Source organism: Podarcis cretensis (assembly GCF_951804945.1).
Source record: "Podarcis cretensis genome assembly, chromosome: 2".
NCBI classification, from domain to species: domain Eukaryota; kingdom Metazoa; phylum Chordata; class Lepidosauria; order Squamata; family Lacertidae; genus Podarcis; species Podarcis cretensis.
The window spans coordinates 123,817,497-123,840,076 of record NC_137171.1 but is presented as its reverse complement, the minus strand read 5'-3'; the positions used below and the strand labels follow the sequence as shown (position 1 = coordinate 123,840,076).

The 22,580-nt window shown below is 45.4% G+C and overlaps 1 protein-coding gene across 1 annotated transcript in view; it reads right to left on the bottom strand.

The window, feature by feature from the left end:
- LOC307207362 (uncharacterized protein) overlaps window positions 1–19,664 on the bottom strand; it is a 41,118-nt gene extending 21,454 nt beyond the window's left edge. Inside the window, exons 1-3 of the mRNA XM_079961129.1 lie at window positions 19,555–19,664; window positions 10,777–10,957; window positions 7,825–7,969 (exon numbers count right to left, since the gene is read on the bottom strand). Coding sequence (XP_079817255.1) covers window positions 7,825–7,969; window positions 10,777–10,887 — 256 coding nt within the window. The 5' untranslated portion in view covers window positions 10,888–10,957; window positions 19,555–19,664. The remainder of the gene's footprint in view (window positions 1–7,824; window positions 7,970–10,776; window positions 10,958–19,554) is intronic.
- Between the last annotated feature and the right edge of the window lie 2,916 nt (window positions 19,665–22,580).

Sequence of the window (22,580 nt, the reverse complement as noted above, 5' to 3'; positions counted from 1 at the left end):
TGTTTATATATGTGAGACACAGGGTCAGCCATTATCTGTACAGGAATTGTGGAGCCACCACTGAGAAGTCCCTGTTGTGTCTGCTTACTAGTCCAGTTGTATTTATTGACGGGCACTGAAAAAGCCTATCAGCTGGGTTGCAAGATCCGGGCAGGATTATACGGGCGTACACCCTACCAATCTGACTGGGATTCCCCAGCCACTCCGGGCAGTTTGCAAGATATATATAAAAACATTAAAAACCATTATTTATTATTATTATTATTATCATTATCATTATTATATCCGTATACAGAGCTGCTTTTAGATGTCTATTAAAGGTTGTATAGGTTACTTACTTCTTTGGCTCCAAGGTCACGTAAATCTAGTGTGGTCTGAGATAAAAAGGAACTTAGAAATATGGAGCAGAATGAACCTTTCCCTACTAGGAAAAACAGCAGCGATAAAAATGAATGTACTGCCAAAAAAGGCTCGCTCTTTTTCAGACAGTCCCACTGATTCTGCAAGTACTTACAGGACCAGAATAAACAGCAGCGGTAATGGCGGACATCCTTGTCTAGTTCCTTTTTGTATCTTGCATTCATCCGTTATCACCTGATTTGCAATTAACTTGGCATTTTGTTCTGAATGTATTGCTTGTATTCCTTTTAAAAATTCAGGTCCACAATTAATTCTTTGGGGGGGGGGCACCTATGGGGTTCATCTAGGCAGACGCTGCTGCCGCCCCTGGTCTCTGAACTGCCACGCAATGTTGGGGGCAGCTCGGTACATCTGTTAGGTAAAGTGGCAAGTAAGGAAGAAAAGGTAAAGGAGGAATAGGAAGAATGGAGTAGATCCACAAAGACCAAAGGGATTCTGGGTAGGAAGCCACGTGGTGAATCTTGGCAAAGTAGACCGTTTAAAGTAGACCGTGGGACAAAACAAACAAGATGAACTTTAACAGGGAGAAATGTAAAGTATTGCACTTGGGCAAAAAAAATGAGAGGCACAAATACAAGATGGGTGACACCTGGCTTGAGAGCAGTACATGTGAAAAGGATCTAGGAGTCTTGGTTGACCCCAAACTTGACATGAGCCAACAGTGTGACGCGGCAGCTAAAAAAGCCAATGCAATTCTGGGCTGCATCCATAGGAGTATAGCATCTAGATCAAGGGAAGTAATAGTGCCACTGTATTCTGCTCTGCTCTGACCTCACCTGGAGTACTGTGTCCAGTTCTGGGCACCACAGTTCAAGAAGGACACGGACAAACTGGAACGTGTCCAGAGGAGGGCAACCAAAATGGTCAAAGGCCTGGAAACGATGCCTTATGAAGAACGGCTAAGGGAGCTGGGCATGTTTAGCCTGGAGAAGAGGAGCTTAAGGGGTGATATGATAGCCATGTTCAAATATATAAAAGGATGTCACATAGAGGAGGGAGAAAGGTTGTTTTCTGCTGCTCCAGAGAAGCGGACACGGAGCAATGGCTCCAAACTACAAGAAAGAAGATTCCACCTAAACATTAGGAAGAACTTCCTGACAGTAAGAGCTGTTCGACAGTGGAATTTGCTGCCAGGGAGTGTGGTGGAGTCTCCTTCTTTGGAGGTCTTTAAGCAGAGGCTTGACAACCATATGTCAGGAGTGCTCTGATGGTGTTTCCTGCTTGGCAGGGGGTGGGACTCGATGGCCCTTGTGGTCTCTTCCAACTCTATGATTCTATGACATAGACAACAGGAATCCTGTAAAAAGGAGGGTTCCTCTCCCCACCCGTCGGGACTTAGCGTCCTACCCGTTGGATTCTGAAATAAGCAAATGTGCTGGGACTTGGAGGAATCCCTAAAAGGGAGCCTGAGAGTTGGTTATTACTTCACTGGGTGTATTTACTTCAAAATGTGGCATGCCATTCCTACTGTGTTTGGGGACTTTCCTGCTTGTTCAACTGAATGAGCTGTGGACAAGTCTCATTCTGTCAACTTTTCCCTTTTCTTGCGAGGAATCCTATTCAGAATAAGGGAATTTCTCTTTTTTAAAAAAGGGAAACGTTGACTGGTCCTAGCTGCTGTCTAGCAAATGCATAAGGTCCAAGAGGAAGGTTGGATGTTGGGTCTCTCAGACAGATGTGCTCTCAGGAAAATCAGGAACAGATTCCCCTACCTGTTCTTCACTCCTCCTTTGGCTTTAATCCTGGATGTCCTGGGGAAGAATCCTGAGCTGTGGGGATCCTCATTCCCTGTCTTTCTGGTCAAGTATATAACCTGAGTTAGAACAGCCTGCAACTCACATGACAGATACTGACCAGGTTCATTGTTCCCTCATAAACACTCTGCAATGATGTCACAGTTCGCCACGGCAGCAATGTGGAGTATCACCTGGCACCACTCGTGTGACCCTGAACCAGGCTGAGCCCTTGCATTTACTAAGAATGGGCTCAGAAATAAGCCTAAGTATTATCCAAAATGTTAGGAAATGTCCATGGCATATTTTTGAGCCTATCTGAACCCAAATTAGAATTTCATGAACTTCCTCCATCCTAAATATAAGAGGTGATGAACTGTGTTGCCATTAACCTCTTTCACCATCTCTGTTTCTCATCTTTATGTCACAGTGGTACCTCGGGTTACAGACGCTTCAGGTTATAAACGCTTCAGGTTACAGACTCCGCTAACCCAGAAATAGTACCTCGGGTTAAGAACTTTGCTTCACGATGAGAACAGAAATCGTGCTCTGACCCCATTAGCTAAAGTGGTGCTTCAGGTTAAGAACAGTTTCATGTTAAGAACAGACCTCCAGAATGAATTAAGTGTTTAACCCGAGGTACCACTGTATTTTTTATTTGTTTCTCATTAGCTTCGAGTCTGTTGGTGGCACTAACTGTGACTCATAACCTTCCATTCTCTCTGCGAGAAGCCAAGTTACAGGGAACCAGGCAGAGGGCCTTCTCGGTAGTGGCACTCGCCCTGTGGAACGCCCTCCCACCAGATGTCAAAGAGAAAAATAATGACCAAACTTTTAGAAGACATCTGAAGGCAGCCCTGTTTAGGGAAGCTTTTAATGTTTAATAGGTTATTGTATTTTAGTTTTTTGTTGGAAGCCGTCCAGAGTGGCTGGGGAAACCCAGTTAGATGAGCGGGGTATAAATAATAAATTATTATTATTATTATTCCTTAACAAAGCAGGAACAGGCAAGTTCTGGTTTTTGTGACTATCTATGCCTAAGACTACGCAAAAGCCTTTGACTACATGGACAACAGCAAAGTATGGGCGGTTCTTAAAGAAATGGGAGTGCCTGATCACATCATCTGTCTCCTGAGAAATCTCTATGTGGGACAAGAAGCTACAGTTAGAACTAGATATGGAACAACTGATTGGTTCAAAATTGGGAAAGGAGTATGACAAGGCTGTATATTGTCTCCCTGCTTATTCAACTTATATGCAGAATACATCATACGAAAGGCTGGACTGGATGAATCTGAAGCTGGTATTAAGATTACCAGAAGACATATTAACAGCCTCAGATATGCAGATGACACAACTTTGATGGCATAAAGTGAGGAGGAATTAAAGAACCTCTTAATGAGGGTGAAAGAGGAGAGCGCAAAATATGGAATCTTTTATACAGTGGTACCTCTAGTTGCGAACGGGATCCGTTCCGGAGGCCCGTTCACAACATGAGCAGAACGCAACCTGCAGCGACGTGTCTGTACACGTGCGGGTTGCGATTCGCCGCTTCTGCACATGCGCGTGATGTCATTTTGCGCGTCTGTGGATGCGCCAGCAGCAAAACCCGGAAGTAACCCTTTCCGGTACTTCTGGGTCGCTGCGGGACGCAACCTGAAAAAACGTATCATGAAGCAAACGTAACACGAGGTATGACTGTATTGGCAAAGGATTTTCCCCAATTTATTGGGGAGGGGGGACCAAACCCAACAAACTGGGCAGAATTAAACCCATTTCAGCAGGCTGCTCTGGTGTGAGATTGTGCTGGAGGAAAACGTGTCTGTTTCATCATGGCTGTTAAGATAAATCACACTGCCCCCCCAGGGGCCTTGGACCTGTCTGTTCATTCCCAACAGCAAGGGCTGGTGGACTGGGCTCTGTCTCCCGCTTGCTTGCTTACCCCAAGGCCACCTCAGCTCCTGGCACCTAGCACCCCCTAGCCAGCCCCAGAGGCACCATTCACCTGCAGAGCTTGTAACAAACAGCCATGCGAGCCTTTGGGAGGTAGACGTGAGAGGGCATGAGAGGACAGACAGAAGGAAAGAGGGACAGAGGCCAGTGTTGCCCATGGCACCCCTGACCTTCAGTCAAGGCACCCCAGGGTGCCACGCCACACTGGGTGAAAACCACTGCTCCAGGCAATTAAAAGGTTTCTCCCCTGTGAGTTATTTGGTGCAAAGTAAGGTGTATATTCTGAATGAAGCTCTTTCCACACTCCTTGCATTTAAATGGTTTCTCCCCAGTGTGGATTCTCTGATGATTAATAAGGTGGTTGTGCTGTCTGAAGCTCTTTTCACACTCCCTGCACTGGAACGGTTTCTCTCCTGTGTGGATTCTTTCATGTGAAGTTAAGGCTACTACTGTCGGTGAAGCACTTTCCACATTCCATGCACTGAAATGGCTTTTCACCAGTATGGGTTCTTCGATGTATGGTAAGGCTACTGCTGTGCCTGAAACGCTTCCCACATTCCTTGCATTTAAACGGCGTTTCCCCTGTGTGGGTTCTTTGATGTTCAGTAAGGCTACTACTGAAACTGAAGCTCTTCCCGCACTCTGTGCATGAAAATGGCTTCTCACCTGTATGTGTTCTTTGATGACGAATAAGGTGAGAATGCCTTATAAAGGTCTTCCCACACACCGTGCATTTAAACGGTTTCTCTCCTGTATGGATTCTGTGATGCCTATTCAAATACGATTCATATCTAAATGTTTTCCCACAGTCTGGACACGTTTTCTTGTTTTTGTCTTTTGGATCTTCTTGTGGTATCAAGAGTTCTTGGACATCAATACCCTGAAAAATCAATGATTTCTTCCTCCCATTCTTTGACTTGTTTCCTTCATGTGTTTCGGGTTCCTTTTGTGTTTCAAACTTCTTTTTCCCTGATTCACGCATAATTGTTTCTGAAGACACCACAGATGAGTCCCTGTAATTCCCATCGTTCTGCCAATCATCTGGTGGGGGGAAGGCAGAGAATTTCATGTGTGAATTTCAAGGGATTAAAAAATGGCAGAGAAAGGCGTGTTCTTAGATCTTCTGCCAATGCATAGGGCAGGGCTTGTAGATCTAGCAGGATCCACCTGGTATTTGTGAACAGGCATGGTGGAAGCCAAGCCATATTTCTAAATATGGGGAATATCTCAACATGTGGAAGGGAAACCGTAAGCTGGAAGACATCTTTACAAGAAGATTCCCACAGGATCAAGCCAAAAGCCTATCTAGTAGAGCATTGGTGGCCAAACTTGACCCAGCAGCTGTTTTTGGACTACAACTCCCATCATCCCTAGTTAACAGGACCAGTGGCCAGAGATGATGGGAATTGTAGTCCCAAAACAGCTGGAGGGCCAAGTTTGGCCGCTACTGTAGTATAGCATCCCCACAGAGCAGGAAGCTAGCAGTCTCCTCCTGCTGTTGCTGTCCTGATTCCAGAGGTAGTAAACACATGGTCATCATAACAAGTAGCCTTGGGGAGCTTTCTCGTCCATGAATTTGTCTGATCCCCTTCTAAGTCCCACTGGGTCTATCTGCCCTGGATGATATTACACAGGAATGGAAAAATCCTTCCCCCAAAATGCCCCATAAGTCATCTAAGATACCTATTGATGATATCACCACTTCTTTGGGATCATGAATGAACGGACATTCTCCTTCTTCCCAACAGGAACTGAGGTCCAATTCTGCAAAGGAGACAGAAGAGACTAATTACTTTGGAACTCAAAATACTCAGCCAGTCCAAATTGAGCCATTGCTTATGACCTCAAGCCAAAAAAAGAGGGATAATTTTGATATTATAATTCCTGCGCCACAGATAGGACTGGGATGTATGGTCACAGCAGGAGCAGTCTAGCACTTGTGGAAATGTGATCACCGGATCTGAAGCTCAGTGTGACCTATTTTTGGAAATGATACTGGAGAACTTAACAAACCCCAATGCTGTCCATCATTTTATCACACAATGTTTTTTTAAAATCACCCTTGGAGCCATTCCTTCTCCTCCAAAAGTGATTCAGTGGTATATCCCCAAAAAAATATACTTTTCAGTGTTGTGAGAATGGATTTGCAATTGATTCATGGTGGCAGCAGAAAAAAGCTATCTCTAATATCACACCTCTGAAATTGAAATAATGATACATTGCACGTTAATGCTCCCATTGTAAACATGTCCCCCCATGTCTTTTTTATTTATTCAGAGACTACATTGAAATGAGCATTATGGGATTGCAGCCTCATTTTAATTTCCAGTTTATGATTCAGTTATGATTCATATATTAAAAGGAGTGAGGCAGGTTGATTGAAAGATGTTTTTGCACTGGTTATGCAAAGGATAAATTGGGAAGGAGTTTTTTTATCCCATCTTTTCCAGACCTCAAAAATACAACTCGTAAAGGGTTTGACAGGTTTTCCCAAATCAGTATGCCCTGTAACATATGACAATGTATTTAGGGGTGATGTAGTGAGAGCTAGTGTGGTGTAGTGGTTAAGAGCAGTAAACTTGTAATCTGGTGAACCAGGTTCGATTCCCCACTCCTCCACCTGCAGCTGCTGGGTGACCTTGGGCCAGTCACACTTCTCTGAAGTCTCTCAGCCCCACTCACCTCACAGAGTGTTTGTTGTGGGGGAGGAAGGGAAAGGAGAATGTTAGCCGCTTTGAGACTCCTTCGGGTAGTGATAAAGCGGGATATCAAGTCCAAACACTTCTTCATCTTGATCTTAAATTTGTTGGTGTTGAAAGCTGCATATCAGACTCTTTGTCTTTCGAGGTCCAGCACTGACCACTTAAACTAGGAGTGGATCTCCAGGATATTGGGCAGAGGAATGCCTTTCCTATCAGTTGCTCCCTCGTCTTTTACCCCTCTAGCACATGGGTAAGCAAACTAAGGCCCGGGGGCCAGATCCAGCCTTATCACCTTCTAAATCTGGTCTGCGGATGGTCTGGGAATCTGCGTGTTTTTACCTGAGTAGAATGTGTCCTTTTATTTAAAATGCATCTTTGGGTTATTTGTGGGGCGTAGGAATCCGTTCTTTTTTTTTCTTTTCCAAAATATAGTCCGGCCCCACACAAGGTCTGAGGGAGAGTGGACCGGCCCCCTACTAAAAAAAGTTTGCTGACCCCTGCTCTAGCATCTTCTGCTTATACAGTGGTGCCCCGCAAGACGAACGCCTCGCAAGACGGAAAACCCGCTAGACGAAAAGGTTTTCCGTTTTGGAGGCGCTTCGCAAAACGAATTTCCCTATTGGCTTGCTTCGCAAGACGAAAATGTCTTGCGAGTTCCTGCGGGTTTCCCCCCCTTTTTCCCCCCTTTTCCTAAGCCGCTAAGCCCCTTATCAGCTGATCCGCTGATAAGCTGCTTAACAGCTGATCGCTAAAAGCCGCTAAACCGCTAATAGCGCTAATCCGCTAAACTGTCAATGGGCTTGCTTCGCAAGACGAAAAAAACGCTATACAAAGAGCCTCACGGAACGGATTAATTTCGTCTTGCGAGGCACCACTGTAAATCAAGGGCCTCCCCGAACATCCAGAGCACATGGTCCAGACCCCTATCTCCATAACAGCCTCCCAACTGTGCCCAAATAATGATTTCAAACCTTTCAGCACCTAGCAGTCATAGAAATAAAACACATGGTGTTTACCTAGAGAGGCCACCATCTCATAATTCTCCTCCATGACTTCCCTGTGCAGAGTTCTTTGGGCTGGAACCAGCAGAGCCCACTCCTCCTCTGTGAAAAACACAGCCACCTCCTCAAAGGTCAAGAGGGCCTGGAAGCTCGACAAACCCTGGAGAAAAAGAATAAAATATGGTTTCTTCAACATCTTGGGGTGTGTGTGTGTGTGTGGAGTGGGGATCCTGGAAATTACAGGCCAGTTAGCTTAACCAATATTCTGGGGAAGCTGTTGGGAGACATTGTTAAAGATAAAGAGATACCAAGTGTACAGAAGAACCACCTTTTCTGTAGCAGATCCAGCATGGCTTGTGCAAAGTTCAGCCTTGTCTTAACAAGTATGTAGAGGCGATTCAGTTGACATAGCAGACTTTCAAACAGGTTATTTTTTGTTTTGTTTTTAGGATCTCACAAAAGATTTTATTTCACTGAAGACTCAAAATTGATGCTAACTGAAGAACATTTCAAGCAAAAGTTCTTCTGGCCAAATAACTGCTATAACTTCTCTTCGTATCCAAGGAAACTTTAGGTCTTCATCTTATCTCAATGGAAGTTTTATTCCAAAAACAGTATGAAATGCAGTAAAGCATTTCCCATCCATTTCAAAGACCAACAAGCAGTGAGTTTCTTCAAAATCCAGTCCTGGTGTCCACAGATACTGGGGGAAGCAATTCTCTTTAATAATTGTGTGTGATATTTGGAAACCTTTTCAGTAATTGGTTGATTTGTTTTGAACCATGTTTCCCCGACTGGCCCAGAGATTCTTGTCGAAGCTTTTCCTTGCATTCTGCTTCCGCCTTTGCAGCACAGTTGAAGAATGCCTGGGTCTCCTGGGCGCAAGTTACATCACAGAACTCATTCTGCTTCCAAGAGGCCATCATTAACAGGGTACAAAATTATAATTTGTTTTGTTTTTGTCTCTTTTTTGTTTACATGAGAGTTGGGAAATTCGTGGAAGGGAATTCTGGTCGACCTTAGGGAAATGTTTTAAGAATAAGTATTGATATTGATATATAAGTTTGGATGAGAGTTAAGATCGGATAAAATAAAAGTGGTTTTTAAAATAAATTAAATTATCTAAATGAGAAGATTAAACAAAAAGGAACTGAAGAAATGGATGAAAGAGAGAACATAAAATAATAACATATTAAAATAAATTATTAAGTTAAAAAAATAAGGTGAAAGGATTTGCTGAAATAAAAATTTGAACTTGAATACAGAAATGGGAGGTGTGAGGAGGTCAAGAAAATAAGTAAAGGGAAATTGATTATGTAATGACTGTATTTTTCTTTTTTTCTGCATTTTTCTGTATTTTCTTTATTTTGCTTTTTTTGCTTTTTGTGTTGTATTATGTATTCTTTCTTTCTTTTTTCTCTGTAATTTTGAAAATTTTGAATAAATATTATTTTAAAAAAAACAAAAAACAAGAGGCCATCATTAGCGACATCTCTGTGATGCATGTTGCCTCTCCAAGGCCCAGGCGCCGGTTGGAGATCTGGTTGGCCAGCACCAGGGGCCGGTAAGGCCTCATCCAGGGCTGTTTGCCCCACAGCTTCTTCAGCTCGGCTAGCCGAGCCACGGAAGCCGCAAAGCCCGACGAGGGAGTCGCCGCCGCCATCTCTGTGCCTTTCAAACAGGTTTTGACGAACCAACTCACTAACAATTACTGAGACATTGTGTTCTTGTGTAGCACCCTGCTTGTGGTTAACGCTTAGCTGGAATGAAATATTCAACGCAGCAATAGAGAAATTAAAATAATAATTTATTTGTCGGACAAATAAATGAGAGGCACAGTGGTATATGGTTACCAAGCTCTGGCCTGCCCTCCTGCCATTATGGCCAGCACTTATATTTCCTTAATCCAGCCCCCTTGCTCCTCCTGTGGCTGCCTCTGTCCAATCAGCCTGGTTGAAATTCCTATTGGCTGTTTGCTAGAACCAATCACAAAAGATACAACCATTTCCTATTGCCTTTTATGGGAAATAAAAGCTATATTTATAATTGGCAAACAAGTAGCCATTAACCTCTACAAGGCACCTTAATTACCAAATCACCTTTGCCCCCTTAATTCTAAAATAGAGCAGATGGCTAAAACAGATGGTGGCTAATTCTATTTTAAACAGGTATCAAAGATCTTTTGTACGCATCATCAATGAAAGATCTCCTTCATTGGAGGTTCCTTTAAACAAAAACCTGACAACCATCTGTCTAGAGTGCTCTGATGGTGCTTTCCTGCTTGGCAAGGGGGGGCTGGTGGCTGATGGCTGACTTAATTTCAGGATAGTTACAACTCTTACAACTATATGAAATAAGAATCCAACATTTCTTAAATCCTTTGCATAATTACATTTAAGCCAATATATTTAATACATAACATATATAATTTTTTATAAGCAAAGACGTTTTCAAAGTAAGAAAAAACTTAAAAACACTTTCTTTCCCTATTTCCATTAGCTCTTGCCCTTAGGAAAATGTGGCTCAAGTCTCTAACAGGAGGCACAATAATTCTTACTATTTACCAACTTAATTGTAGCTTAATTGTACTCTGCAACATGCAAGGTCAGTGACCTCGCTCTCAGCCTTTTATGACCGCAATAAACCAGAGGGCCTCTCTGGCCAAGAGGATGAACATCTGCCAAAATCTTAGCCAGCCTAGTTCCTGCCTGGCATGAAACATTTGTGAATTTGAACTCATTTTTAAGATACAACCTTGATCAAAAAATATAAGCTTGATAAAAATGCAGGCTTATGATTAGATGCCTCACTTGTTTTGTATTTTTATGTTGTGAGCTGCCCCGTGGTCGTCGGATGACGGGCGGTACACACGTTTAATAAGTAAATAAATGAAATATTTCACAGCTCAAGACAGGGGGAAGCATGCGCACTGCCTGCTTTGCGTATCCCCAATTATCTTTCCCTTACCTGAGACGGCTGCTTGGAAGCTGTTTCTACTCCTCCCCAAAGAAAAGAGGGTTCGGGTGGTGCCTCTGAAGCCATTGTGCTGGATGGAGGGAGAGACATAAACTGGGCCATCTCTGGGACTCTCACAGCAGTTGCCACGATGCACAGATGCACTTCAAAAGAGGGAGAAGCTACCCAGTACCTGGGGAAGAGATGGACCAAGGGAAGAAGGTCATCTTTTATATAAATTTGGGTTTCATTGCTTTAAAAACTATAAAGCTGCCGAAGACAACTTTGCACCTGTGGGAGGCTGGCTCCTAATAATGATGATGATGATGAAATGAAAAATGAAATGGAATACTTTATTGTCACTTGTACAACTTGTATACAGTGAGATTAAACGAGCACCCCCCCCACTCAGCTCTCTTAGTCTTAATTCCCCTCGTTTACTGACGCACACCCACCAAACCCAAAAGTCAGTTGCCCTGTTGTTATCTTTTCATTCAGCAGCCTAACAGCCCACGGATAGAAGCATTTCTTTACCCTGTTGGTGCGACTAGTCATGCTTCTATATCTTCTGCCCGAGGGCAGGAGATCAAAAAAGTGCCGGCCAGGGTGTGAATCATCCCTGAGAATTTTCATCACTCTCCTGAGGCAATGTCATCCAGTGGATTCACGATGATGTTACTACTACTACTACTACTACTACTACTAATAATAATAATATTCTTTATACCCTGCCCATCTTACTGGTTTTCTCCAGCCATTCTGGACAGCTTACAGAATATATAAAACATAATAAAGCACCAAACATTAAAAGCTTCCCTAAACAGGGCTGCCTTCAGATGTCTTCTAAAAGTTGTGTAGTTCTTTATCTCCTTGACATCTGAAGGGAGGGCGTTCCACAGGGAGGGTGCCACCACCGAGAAGGCCCCGTGCCTGGTTCCCTGTAACTTCGCTCCTCGCAGTGAGGGAACCAGCAAAAGACCCTCGGAGCAGGACCTGTGTCTGGGGTTGAGTGACAGGGGTGGAGACGCTCTTTCAGGTATCCTGGGCCGAGGCTGTTTAGGGCTTTAAAGCTCAGCACCAACACTTTGTGAATTGTGCTCAGAAACACTGGGAGCCAATATACATCCTTTAAGACCAGTGTTATATGGTCTCGGCGGCTGCTCCCAGTCACCAGTCTAGCTGCCGCATTCTGGATTAGTTGTAGTTTCTGAGTCACCTTCAAAGGTAGCCCCACGTAGAGTGCATTGCAGGAGTCCAAGCGGGAAGGCCTGATCTGCATCAGGATTTGCCAAAATCTCTCAAGGGGCTCCCAATCCAAAGTGATACATTCAAGCGATGGCTTTCTTCTCTCTCTCCCACACATTTAGGGAAGCTTTTAATGTTTGCTGCATTATTGTATTTTAATATTTTGTTGGAAGCCGCCCAGAGTGGCTGGGGAAGCCCAGCCAGATGGATGGGGTATAAATAATAAAGTATTATTATTATTATTATTATTATTATTATTATTATTATTGGCGGAGAAAGGAAGCAAAATGGAAACAATGAAGCCAGCAGGGAAAGGTTTTGGAAAGCTCAATCTAGCTGCAGTTTCAAAGAGGGAGGGAGGGGGGGCACAAAGGTTTCCCCCTGCATTTGAGAGTCTCTCCTCTGGCCCCCATCCTCCACCTTTCAGCAGGGAGAAGGTCCAGGCTGCTTTAACTGAGATTCTTTAGCTGAAATTCCTGCACTGCAGTGGGTTGGAACAGATGACCTTTGGGGTCCCCTTCCAACTCTGCAATGCTATGAAATCCAAAAGGTGTTTCGCCCTTGTTAAGGAAAAATCGAGGTGTGAGGCTGCTCAGTCACCCAGCTCGTCGGGCAGAGCCTGCGGGTCCCTGCAGAATAAAGGAAGGCTGTAGAGCAAAGTTTATTGTGCAACAGGTTCAAAGAATAATTTTGAACCCTGATGGGGTGACAAAGACTTTTAAAACTTTCCCGCCATATCCCAGAATACAGCATCATTGATACGGCATTGCTAAATCGCTGTCATGTCACAAAAGGGGAGAGGTAGACAGGGGTTAGGGGTGTGGGTGGCGCTGTGGGTTAAACCACAGAGCCTAGGACTTGCCGATCAGAAGGCCGACAGTTCAAATCCCCGTGACGGGGTGAGCTCCCGTTGCTCGGTCCCTGCTCCTGCCAACCTAGCAGTTCGAAAGCACGTCAAAGTGCAAGTAGATAAATAGGTACCACTCCGGCGGGAAGGTAAACGGCGTTTCCGTGCGCTGCTCTCGTTTCACCAGAAGCGGCTTAGTCATTCTGGCCACATGACCCGGAAGCTGTATGCCGGCTCCCTTGGCCAGTAAAACGAGATGAGCGCCGCAACCCCAGAGTTGGCCACGACTGGGCCTAATGGTCAGGGGTCCCTTTATCTTTACCTAGACAGGGGTTACACTAGTTCAACCTTGGCAAACATGTCCAGACAAGTCCTTGGTACAAGATTAGCATAAGCAGGCATGCCAGGGCAAGACCCAGGTATAAGATGCGCAAAGGTCCCACCACCCAAAGTACAATAGAACTTCCTTTGCATGTCTGGACCCCTTGGCAAATCTGGTGATGGGATTAGGCTTCCCTTGGCCAACAATCAGCTCAGCAATTGTCACCTCTGGGCACTTCCTGGGGTAGGAGGTGTGCTTGGGGAGGTGGCAGGGGAAATAGTCATTTTTCCAAGGGCAAAATAGTGTTGGAATGGAAGGAACTGGCAAAGGAGTTTATTTTATATGATGGTTAAAGCGAGGTAACATCCCTGAGCTGTCAAGTCGAAAGGATACATTTATGCATAATATTTGTAACATTTAACAACTTTAAAGATGTGCCCCCCCCCGGGATTTCCATAACAGCCAGTGGGGCCCAATCCCCACACAATTTGCATCCTTGCTCGCTAGGAAAGCATCCTTTCCCCCTGCCTGTTTGTTGTTGTTTAGTCGTTTAGTCGTGTCCGACTCTTCGTGACCCCCTGGACCAGAGTGCGCCAGGCACTCCTTGTTTTCCGCTGCCTCCCGCAGTTTGGTCAGACTCATGCTGGTAGCTTCGAGAACACTATCCAACCATCTCGCCCTCTGTCGTCCCCTTCTCCTTGTGCCCTCCATCTTTCCCAGCATCAGGGTCTTTTCCAGGGAGTCTTCTCTTCTCATGAGGTGGCCAAAGTATTGGAGCCTCAGCTTCAGGATCTGTCCTTCCAGTGAGCACTCAGGGCTGATTTCCTTAAGAATGGATACGTTTGATCTTCTTGCAGTCCATGGGACCAGAATTCAAAAGCATCAATTCTTCGGCCATCAGCCTTCTTTATGGTCCAGCTCTCACTTCCATACATCACTACTGGGAAAACCATGGCTTTAACTATACAGACCTTTGTTGGCATCACCTTGCCAACAAAGGTCCCCCTGCCTAAGCAGCAGGTTTTATCTCATCCCCTCCTATGCAAAAAAAGCAACATTTCCTCCATCACCCCCAATTATTGCACCTTTTTCCTCCTCTGCAGCCTCCTCCTTAACCAAGCCCGTTTCTCCTCTCAGGCTGTGAGCCTCTCTCTCTCCCCCCCATACTGTCTCGCCCCCCTCCTTTCTATGTGCAGCTTCCTGCCTCTCTAAGAACCAGAGCTCAGTTCCTTCGCCCAGGAAAGGACTGAGTGGCAGGAACACCTCCCCTCGTGCAAGCCTTATGATTTCCCACCCCTGCTTAGTAATGACTTATCAGGCTTGGAAAAGTTGGGTCACCGTTTTTGCCGAGTTAAACTAAATCGTTTTGATTGGATTTTGCAGAAGCGTGCAATTCACTTGTTGTTTTGAATTTATCTTTCTAAGCGGGTCGTGCAAAGCGTCCCTATTTTCCAGGGATGGTCCTGGATTTACACAAGCTGCCCCAGTTTCTTGACCTTATAGAATCAGAGAATTGTAGAGTCGGAAGGGACCCGAGGGTCATCTAGTCCAACCCTCTGCAATGATGATGATGATGATAATAATAATAATTTATACCCTGCCCTCCCCAGTCAGAGCCGGGCTCAGGGCAGCTAACACCAGTAAAATTACAATAGAAAGATAATGGGGGGGGGGATTTAAAATACAGGTTAAAATGCAATTTAAAAAGTAGCCCATAAATCAAAACCGTAAGGGGAGGGAAGACATAAGGGTCTGACTGAGTCCAAACCAAAGGCCAGGCGGAACAGCTCTGTCTTGCAAGCCCTGCGGAAAAACGCAGGACCATGCAGCTGTCCCGTGCGGGGATTGAACCTGCAGCCTTGACATCCCTATTTCCATAGGGTTCGGGTTCCCTAGCGGCTAGGGAAACACAGAGGGATGGGGAGGGGTGATAATGATGATGATGATAATAATAATAATAATAATAATAATGTATGAAGTTATGAGACCCCCCAAACCAAGGAGAGAAGTAACTCTACAACTTTAAAAGACATCTAAAGGCAGCCCTGTGCAGTTTTTTTGTGTTTCATGTTTCAGTGGTGCCTCGCAAGACGAAATTAATCCGTTCCGCGAGTCTCTTCGTCTAGCGGTTTTTTCGTCTTGCGAAGCAAGCCCATTGACGGCTTAGCGGATTAGCGCTATTAGCGGCTTTTAGCAGCTTATCGGATAAGCAGATAAGCGGCTTAGCGGCTTAGAAAAGGGGGGGGGAAACCCCGCAGGAACTCGCAAGACATTTTCGTCTTGCGAAGCAAGCCCATAGGAAATTCGTTTTGCGAAGCACCTCCAAAACAGAAAACCCTTTCGTCTAGCGGGTTTTCCGTCTTGCGAGGCATTCGTCTTGCGGGGCACCACTGTTTATTATATTTTTATCTACAGCGGTACATCAGGTTACGTACCCTTCAGGTTACATACGCTTCAGGTTACAGACTCCACTAACGTAGAAATAGTGCTTCAGGTTAAGAACTTTTCTTCAGGATGAGAACAGAAATTCTGTTCCGGCGGCGCAGCAGCAGCAGGAGGCCCCATTAGCTAAAGTGGTCCTTCAGGTTAAGAACAGTTTCAGCTGGGGCAGCCCAGTTAGATGACAAGGGTATAAATAATAAAATTATTACTATTATTATTATGGAATAGGGCGTCCCTATTTTCATTGATGAAATGTTGCAGGGTATTCTGATTAATGCTTTTTACAGGATATTGGACACGGTGGGTGTCCAAGTGGTGGCCTGAAACAGTTTGGGAGCCCCTGATCTATAGGGCTTCTTTCTAAGAGAGTATATTTCTGGGGTTTCTCTTTTCAGTTGCTTCCCTAGGTAATAATAATAATAATAATAATAATAATAGTAATAATATTTTATTTATATCCCCCCCTCCCCAGCCAAAGCCGGGCTCAGAGTGGCTAATAACACAGTTTACATAAAATCACAATCAATTAACTGAAATACATTCTAAAATCAATTAATTCTAAAAAACAATTCAGAGTCAAATTACTGGCAACCATTGGGCTAGAGTTCTGTGAGGATTGCCAAAGGAGGGGGTCAGGCTGTGCCTCTTGTGAAAGAGCGTTCCACCAGATTGGGGCCACAGCCGAAAAAGCCCTGGCTCTGGTTGAAGCCAGCCTAACCTCCCTTCGGCCCGGGATCTCCAAGATGTTTTTATTTGAAGACCGTAAGGTCCTCCGTGGGACATACGAGGAGAGGCAGTCCTGTTGGTACGAGGGTCCTAGGCCATATAGGGCTTTAAAGTTTAAAACCAGCACCTTAAACCTGATCCTGTACTTCACCGGGAGCCAGTGCAGCTGGTATAGCACCGGGTGCATGTGATCTACCTTGCCACAAACATGCACACACAACCACTATCTTACACAAACGCACAAAATCACCCTCTCGCCCTTGAACATTCCTCCTACACTGGGACTGAGTTTCCCTTCTTCCCCGCACCTACGTTGGACAAGCCCTCCTCCTGCCTACATCGTGCCAAGTACCCCATGAAGGGTGCCAACTTGAATAAAAAATGGGGAGGGGGGGGGCTAGGGAAGCCCCACCCTGCATAACCAATCGCAAGAAGCAGCACACACAGACCATTTGAATAGCGATGCCCACCAACTTTGGGAAGTCACATCAAATGTTTAATTTATTTTCTTATCTTTTCACATTTCATACAATCGCAGGGTTCCTCCTCTTTGTGGGTTTTTGGATACCCAGAGGGCACTTTTTAAAGCATGTAGAAACATCATTGTAACTGGTGAACTGAGTGCTGGCAGGAGGAGTGACAGATGATTGTCCTTTATTTTTATTCCATCAATGCATGTTCTTGCACCTTCCCATAGGCTTATTCTCTAATGAGCTCAGGGTTGGAAAAAAGGTCTGATTCTCTCCCCCCGCCCCCCAAAACTCCCTCTTCTCCATTTCTTGCGGCTGATCATCCCTTTTAAGGAGTCGTCTGAACCTGGGTGGCTTCTGGCGCCTTCCAAACCTGTTTAAAACTCAGAAGGGGCTCCTTAGTTTCAATCCCCTCTGAGCAGAACAGGCGCTTTTTTGGGGGGGGGGGGAAGTTCTAGGAAACCCAGACGTGTTTTCCCTGCAGCTCTGGGACATAAAAGCAGCATAGCAAACTCTCCCCCTCATGCGCCAAGTCTGTTCCACCCCAACTAAGGTCCCCTTTGCTAACTCTGCAACATCTGGGGCCGCATTGTGCAACTGCCCCCCCCCCATGAGGTCCCATTTCTGTGGATTCAAAGGAAGGAGCTGGGGGGGGGTTCTTCCCTGGCTTGTCCCGCGACTCTCCCACCAAAGCAAAAGTTCCTTCCCCCCCCACAGCCCCCCGTTTTGCACCTCTCTGTCTTCTGCCCGCCTCCTCCACAGCTGGCCCATTTCTCCTTCCGGAATTTGTTTTTTTTAAAAATAATATTTATTAAGAGTTTAAAGATTACCAAAAAAAGAAAGAAAAATAATTAAACAAATCAATATAATACAATACAAAAACAAAAAGACTACATAAAACATTGAATTAACAAAACAAAACAAGAACAATTAAAAACACTTCCAATATTTTCAATCTTAGCTTTCATTCACTTTTTTCTTTGACTTCCTCGCGCCTCCCTTTTTGTATTCCACTTCAATTAACTTTTTCAGCAATTCCTTTCCATCTTCCTCTGTTTTCTGTCCTGTAATTAATCTTAACATGTTCTAACCTTGTTTTTTCCCTTTAATACATTAACAATCCATCTATACCTAGTTCTTTATCACATTTCTGCTAAAGCCATATAACATGATTCCATCATTTTCTAACATTCATTAATTTTACAATATTTCTGTAAATAATCTTTAATTTTTTTCCAATCTTCTTCCACCAACTCTTCTCCCTGGTCTCGGATTCTGCCGGTCATTTCCACCAGTTCCATGTAGTCCATCAACTTCATCTGCCATTCTTCCCGGGTGGGTAAATCTTGTGTCTTCCAGTACTTTGCAATGAGTACTCTTACTGCTGTTGTTGCATACTCTCCTGCCGGAATTTGGACCCCCCCCTCCAGCCTCCCCCTTTGGATTGCAACTTCCTTTTTCTCTAGGAAGCGCAGCTGGCGTCATGGAACCGCCGGATGATGGAGCTTGCAAGTGTTAGAATGCAAAAGGCGGACAAGTTCAGGCGCGCAAGAAGGTGGGGGAAAAGGGGAGCCTGGATGGCTCAGTTTAAGAGCATGGCGCTGATAAGGCCAAGGTTGCAGGTTCGATCCCTTGTATGGGGGCAGCGGCGTATTACTGCATGGCAGCGGGTTGGACTAGATGACCCTCGGCTCCCTTCCAGCTCAACAGTTCTATAGAATCATAGAATCCTAGAGTTGGAAGAGAGCACAAGGGCCATCGAGTCCAACCCCCTGCCAAGCAGGAAACACCATCAGAGCACTCCTGACATATGGTTGTCAAGCCTCTGCTTAAAGACCTCCAAAGAAGGAGACTCCACCACACTCCTTGGCAGCAAATTCCACTGTCAAACAGCTCTTACTGTCAGGAAGTTCTTCCTAATGTTTAGGTGGAATCTTCTTTCTTGTAGTTTGGATCCATTGCTCCGTGTCTGCTTCTCTGGAGCAGCAGAAAACAACCTTTCTCCCTCCTCTATGTGACATCCTTTTATATATTTGAACATGGCTATCATATCACCCCTTAACCTCCTCTTCTCCAGGCTAAACATGCCCAGCTCTCTTAGCCGTTCCTCATAAGGCATCGTTTCCAGGCCTTTGACCATTTTGGTTGCCCTCCTCTGGACACGTTCCAGTTTGTCAGTGTCCTTCTTGAACTGTGGTGCCCAGAACTGGACACAGTACTCCAGGTGAGGTCTGACCAGAGCAGAATACAGTGGCACTATGACTTCCCTTGATCTAGATGCTATACTCCTATGGATGCAGCCCAGAATTGCATTGGCTTTTTTAGCTGCTGCGTCACACTGTTGGCTCATGTCAAGTTTGGGGTCAACCAAGACTCCTAGATCCTTTTCACATGTACTGCTCTCAAGCCAGGTGTCACCCATCTTGTATTTGTGCCTCTCATTTTTTTTTTGCCCAAGTGCAATACTTTACATTTCTCCCTGTTAAAGTTCATCTTGTTTGTTTTGTCCCACGGTCTACTTCCCTTGATCTAGAATCTGATGCTATACTCCTATTGATGCAGCCCAGAATTGCATTGGCTTTTTTAGCTGCCGGGTCACACTGTTGCACTATGATTCTACGAAAGCGCATGGAGTGCGGAAGTTGCATTGCAGCAGTAGGCAAAGGGGGGGGGGTGCAAGGGTTGCAGAGAGAGAGAGAGAGGGAGGGGGGGGCTCGATCCTCCGCTGGACGACTGACCCGGCCGGGCTCTGTTTCCCAGGGAAGCAGGAAGTTGCAATCCAAAGGCGGCGGCGGCGCTGGGGGCGTTGCAGAAGCGCCCTGCTCCCTGCTCCCTCTTCCGCGGAGGGAAACGCGAGGAGGCGACGAGGTGAGGCTTTTGTGGGGTAGGGAAACCCCAAGGAGGATTTGCACGAGGGGGAATGGAGGGGAAAGGCGCCTCCCACGCGGAGGAGCACTTTCCCCCGGGAAATGCACGGGGCGGGGTCGTGGGTGACCCGTGCTGTGCGGCCCAAAGTGCTGCAGGATCGCCAATGCAAGACCCCCTTTTAAAACCTCTCCGCCCCGCCCCCCCAGCTCTGAAAAAAAATGGGGGAAGGGGGAACATGCAGCCCAGACAGAGGGAGGAACGCGCTATGGGGGAAGCAGCCTCGCTGGGGTGGAGTAAGCAGTGGCGTAGCGTGGGTTGTCAGCACCCAGGGCAAGGCAAGTAATTTGCGCCCCCTAACCCGTGGATTTGCGCCCCCTAACCCGTGGATTTGCGCCCCCTAACCCTAACCCCCAGATGTTGCGCCCGGTGCGGCCGGTCCCCCTTGCACCCCCCACGCTACGCCACTGGGAGTAACATAGGTAAAGGTAAAGGTACCCCTGCCCGTACGGGCCAGTCTTGACAGACTCTGGGGTTGTGCGCCCATCTCACTTAAGAGGCCAGGGGCCAGCGCTGTCCGGAGACACTTCCGGGTCACGTGGCCAGCGTGACATCGCTGCTCTGGCCAGAGCCAGAGCCAGAGCCAGAGCCGCACACGGAAACGCCGTTTACCTTCCCGCTGGTAAGCGGTCCCTATTTATCTACTTGCACCCGGAGGTGCTTTCGAACTGCTAGGTTGGCAGGCGCTGGGACCGAGCAGCGGGAGCGCACCCCGCCGCAGGGATTCGAACCGCCGACCTTTCGATCGGCAAGTCCTAGGCGCTGAGGCTTTAACCCACAGCGCCACCTGCGTCCCATGGGAGTAACATATATCAAACCAAATATCCTGTGTATCTGAAGAAGTGTGTATATGTGTATCTGAAGAAGTGTGCATGCACACGAAAGCTCATACCTAGAACTAACTTAGTTGTTCTTTAAGGTGCTACTGGAAGGAATTTTTTTATTTTGTTTTGACTATGGCAGACCAACACGGCTACCTATCTGTAACTGCAAATATCCTTTATTAGGCATAGCAAACCACACATTATCAGACACCGTATACAAATTGTGCAGAATACGAGCTCAGCATAACAAGGTTTGTCCCAATCAGATCTTTAACTCCAGAGAAAATCAATTCGCATTAATAATACAGTACAACGCTACCACTATATATACTATATATTTCTTAGTGCACCAACTTGAAGAAGTCAGTATATCCAAGCAGCGAGCTCAGGTAAGGGAAGGAGGATTGGGTTCCTCCTTCAGTCTTGAGTGCTGAATATGCTTCTTTTTTTGGTCTTTTCTGACCTAGCTATAGGGTCTAGTAGTGATTTTGCTGTTATTCCCTCTCCCTGGAACTGGGAGGATGGAGCAGGAGACACAAAAAAAGCCTGCTGGGTTGACCACGCTTCAGCTTAAAAATACACAAAACGATGAAGGATCATTTCCGACAGATCCTTTTCTAACTTCTCTCCATCCCTTTCTGTTTTGGCCGCCCTGAACAATTTGTGCAGCCCCAGCTCACGTGTTCTCAGTGCTCACCCTGAACTCTAAATCATTCTTGATCCTTTTTAAAAGACCGTAAAGCACAGGTTCCGAATATTTATCCCTCAAAAGAACAGATATGCTCCTCTAAATCCTTGCTAACTTCAGCAATACTTTCTCGCAATGTTCCCAGTATATTGGTTAAGCTCATTAGCCTGTAATTTCATTTATATATGTAGTGGTACCTCGGATTAAGAACTTAATTCGTTCTGGAGGTCTGTTCTTAACCTGAAACTGTTCTTAACCTGAAGCACCGCTTTAGCTAATGGGGGCTTCCTGCTGCTGCCGCACAATTTCTGTTCTCATCCTGAAGCAAAGTTCTTAACCCAAGGTACTATTTCTGGGTTAACAGAGTCTGTAACCTGAAGCGTATGTAACCTGAGGTACCACTGTATATATAAATTTATTTATTTGTTTTTTCAGATTAAAATTTTACAGTCACATATACAACATAGAAACAAGATTCCACAGAATCTTCTGGACTTCCCTCTTCCCCTTTGTGGGTCCTTTCCTCCTGCATATTTTATAATAATCCAAATATTTATTTGGATTATCCAAATAGATATTTGGACACAATATCTCCATTGTGTCCAAAATTCACCATGAAACTACAAGTTTTTCCCCCCAATCCTATTAACGGATTTTAACTGTTTACAATGAATTTTTTTAAGATAAATTATAAATTTTCCCCATTCCTTATTAACATTTTGGTCTTCCTGATTTCTGAGTCTTCCGGTCATTTTAGCCATTTCGGCATAATCTATCAACTTGATCTGCTGATCTTCTCTGGTAGGGACTTTTATCTTCTTTCCATCGCTCCTGGTATGCCCCGCGGAGGACTTAAGGTCCACAAATGACAACATTTAGGAGGTCCTAGGTCGCAAGGTGGTTAGATTGGTCTCAACTAGGGCCAGGGCCTTTTCAGTACTGGCCCCAACTTGGTGGAACGCTCTGTCACAAGAGACTAGGGCCCTGCGGGACTTGAAATCCTTCCGTAGGGTCTGCAAGACAGAGCTGTTCCGCCTGGCCTTTGGTTTTTACTCAATCTGACTCTTGTGTTTCCCTCCCCTTATGGTCTTGATCTATGGGCTACTTTTAAAATAAACTTTGTATACAGTGGTACCTTGGGTTACATATCCTTCAGGTTACAGACTCCGCTAACCCAGAAATATTACTTCGGGTTAAGAACTTTGCTTCAGGATGAGAACAGAAATTGTGTGGCGGCAGCCGGAGGCCGCATTAGTTAAAGTGGTGCTTCAGATTAAGAACAATTTCAGGTTAAGAACGGACCTCCTGAACGAATTAAGTTCTTAAC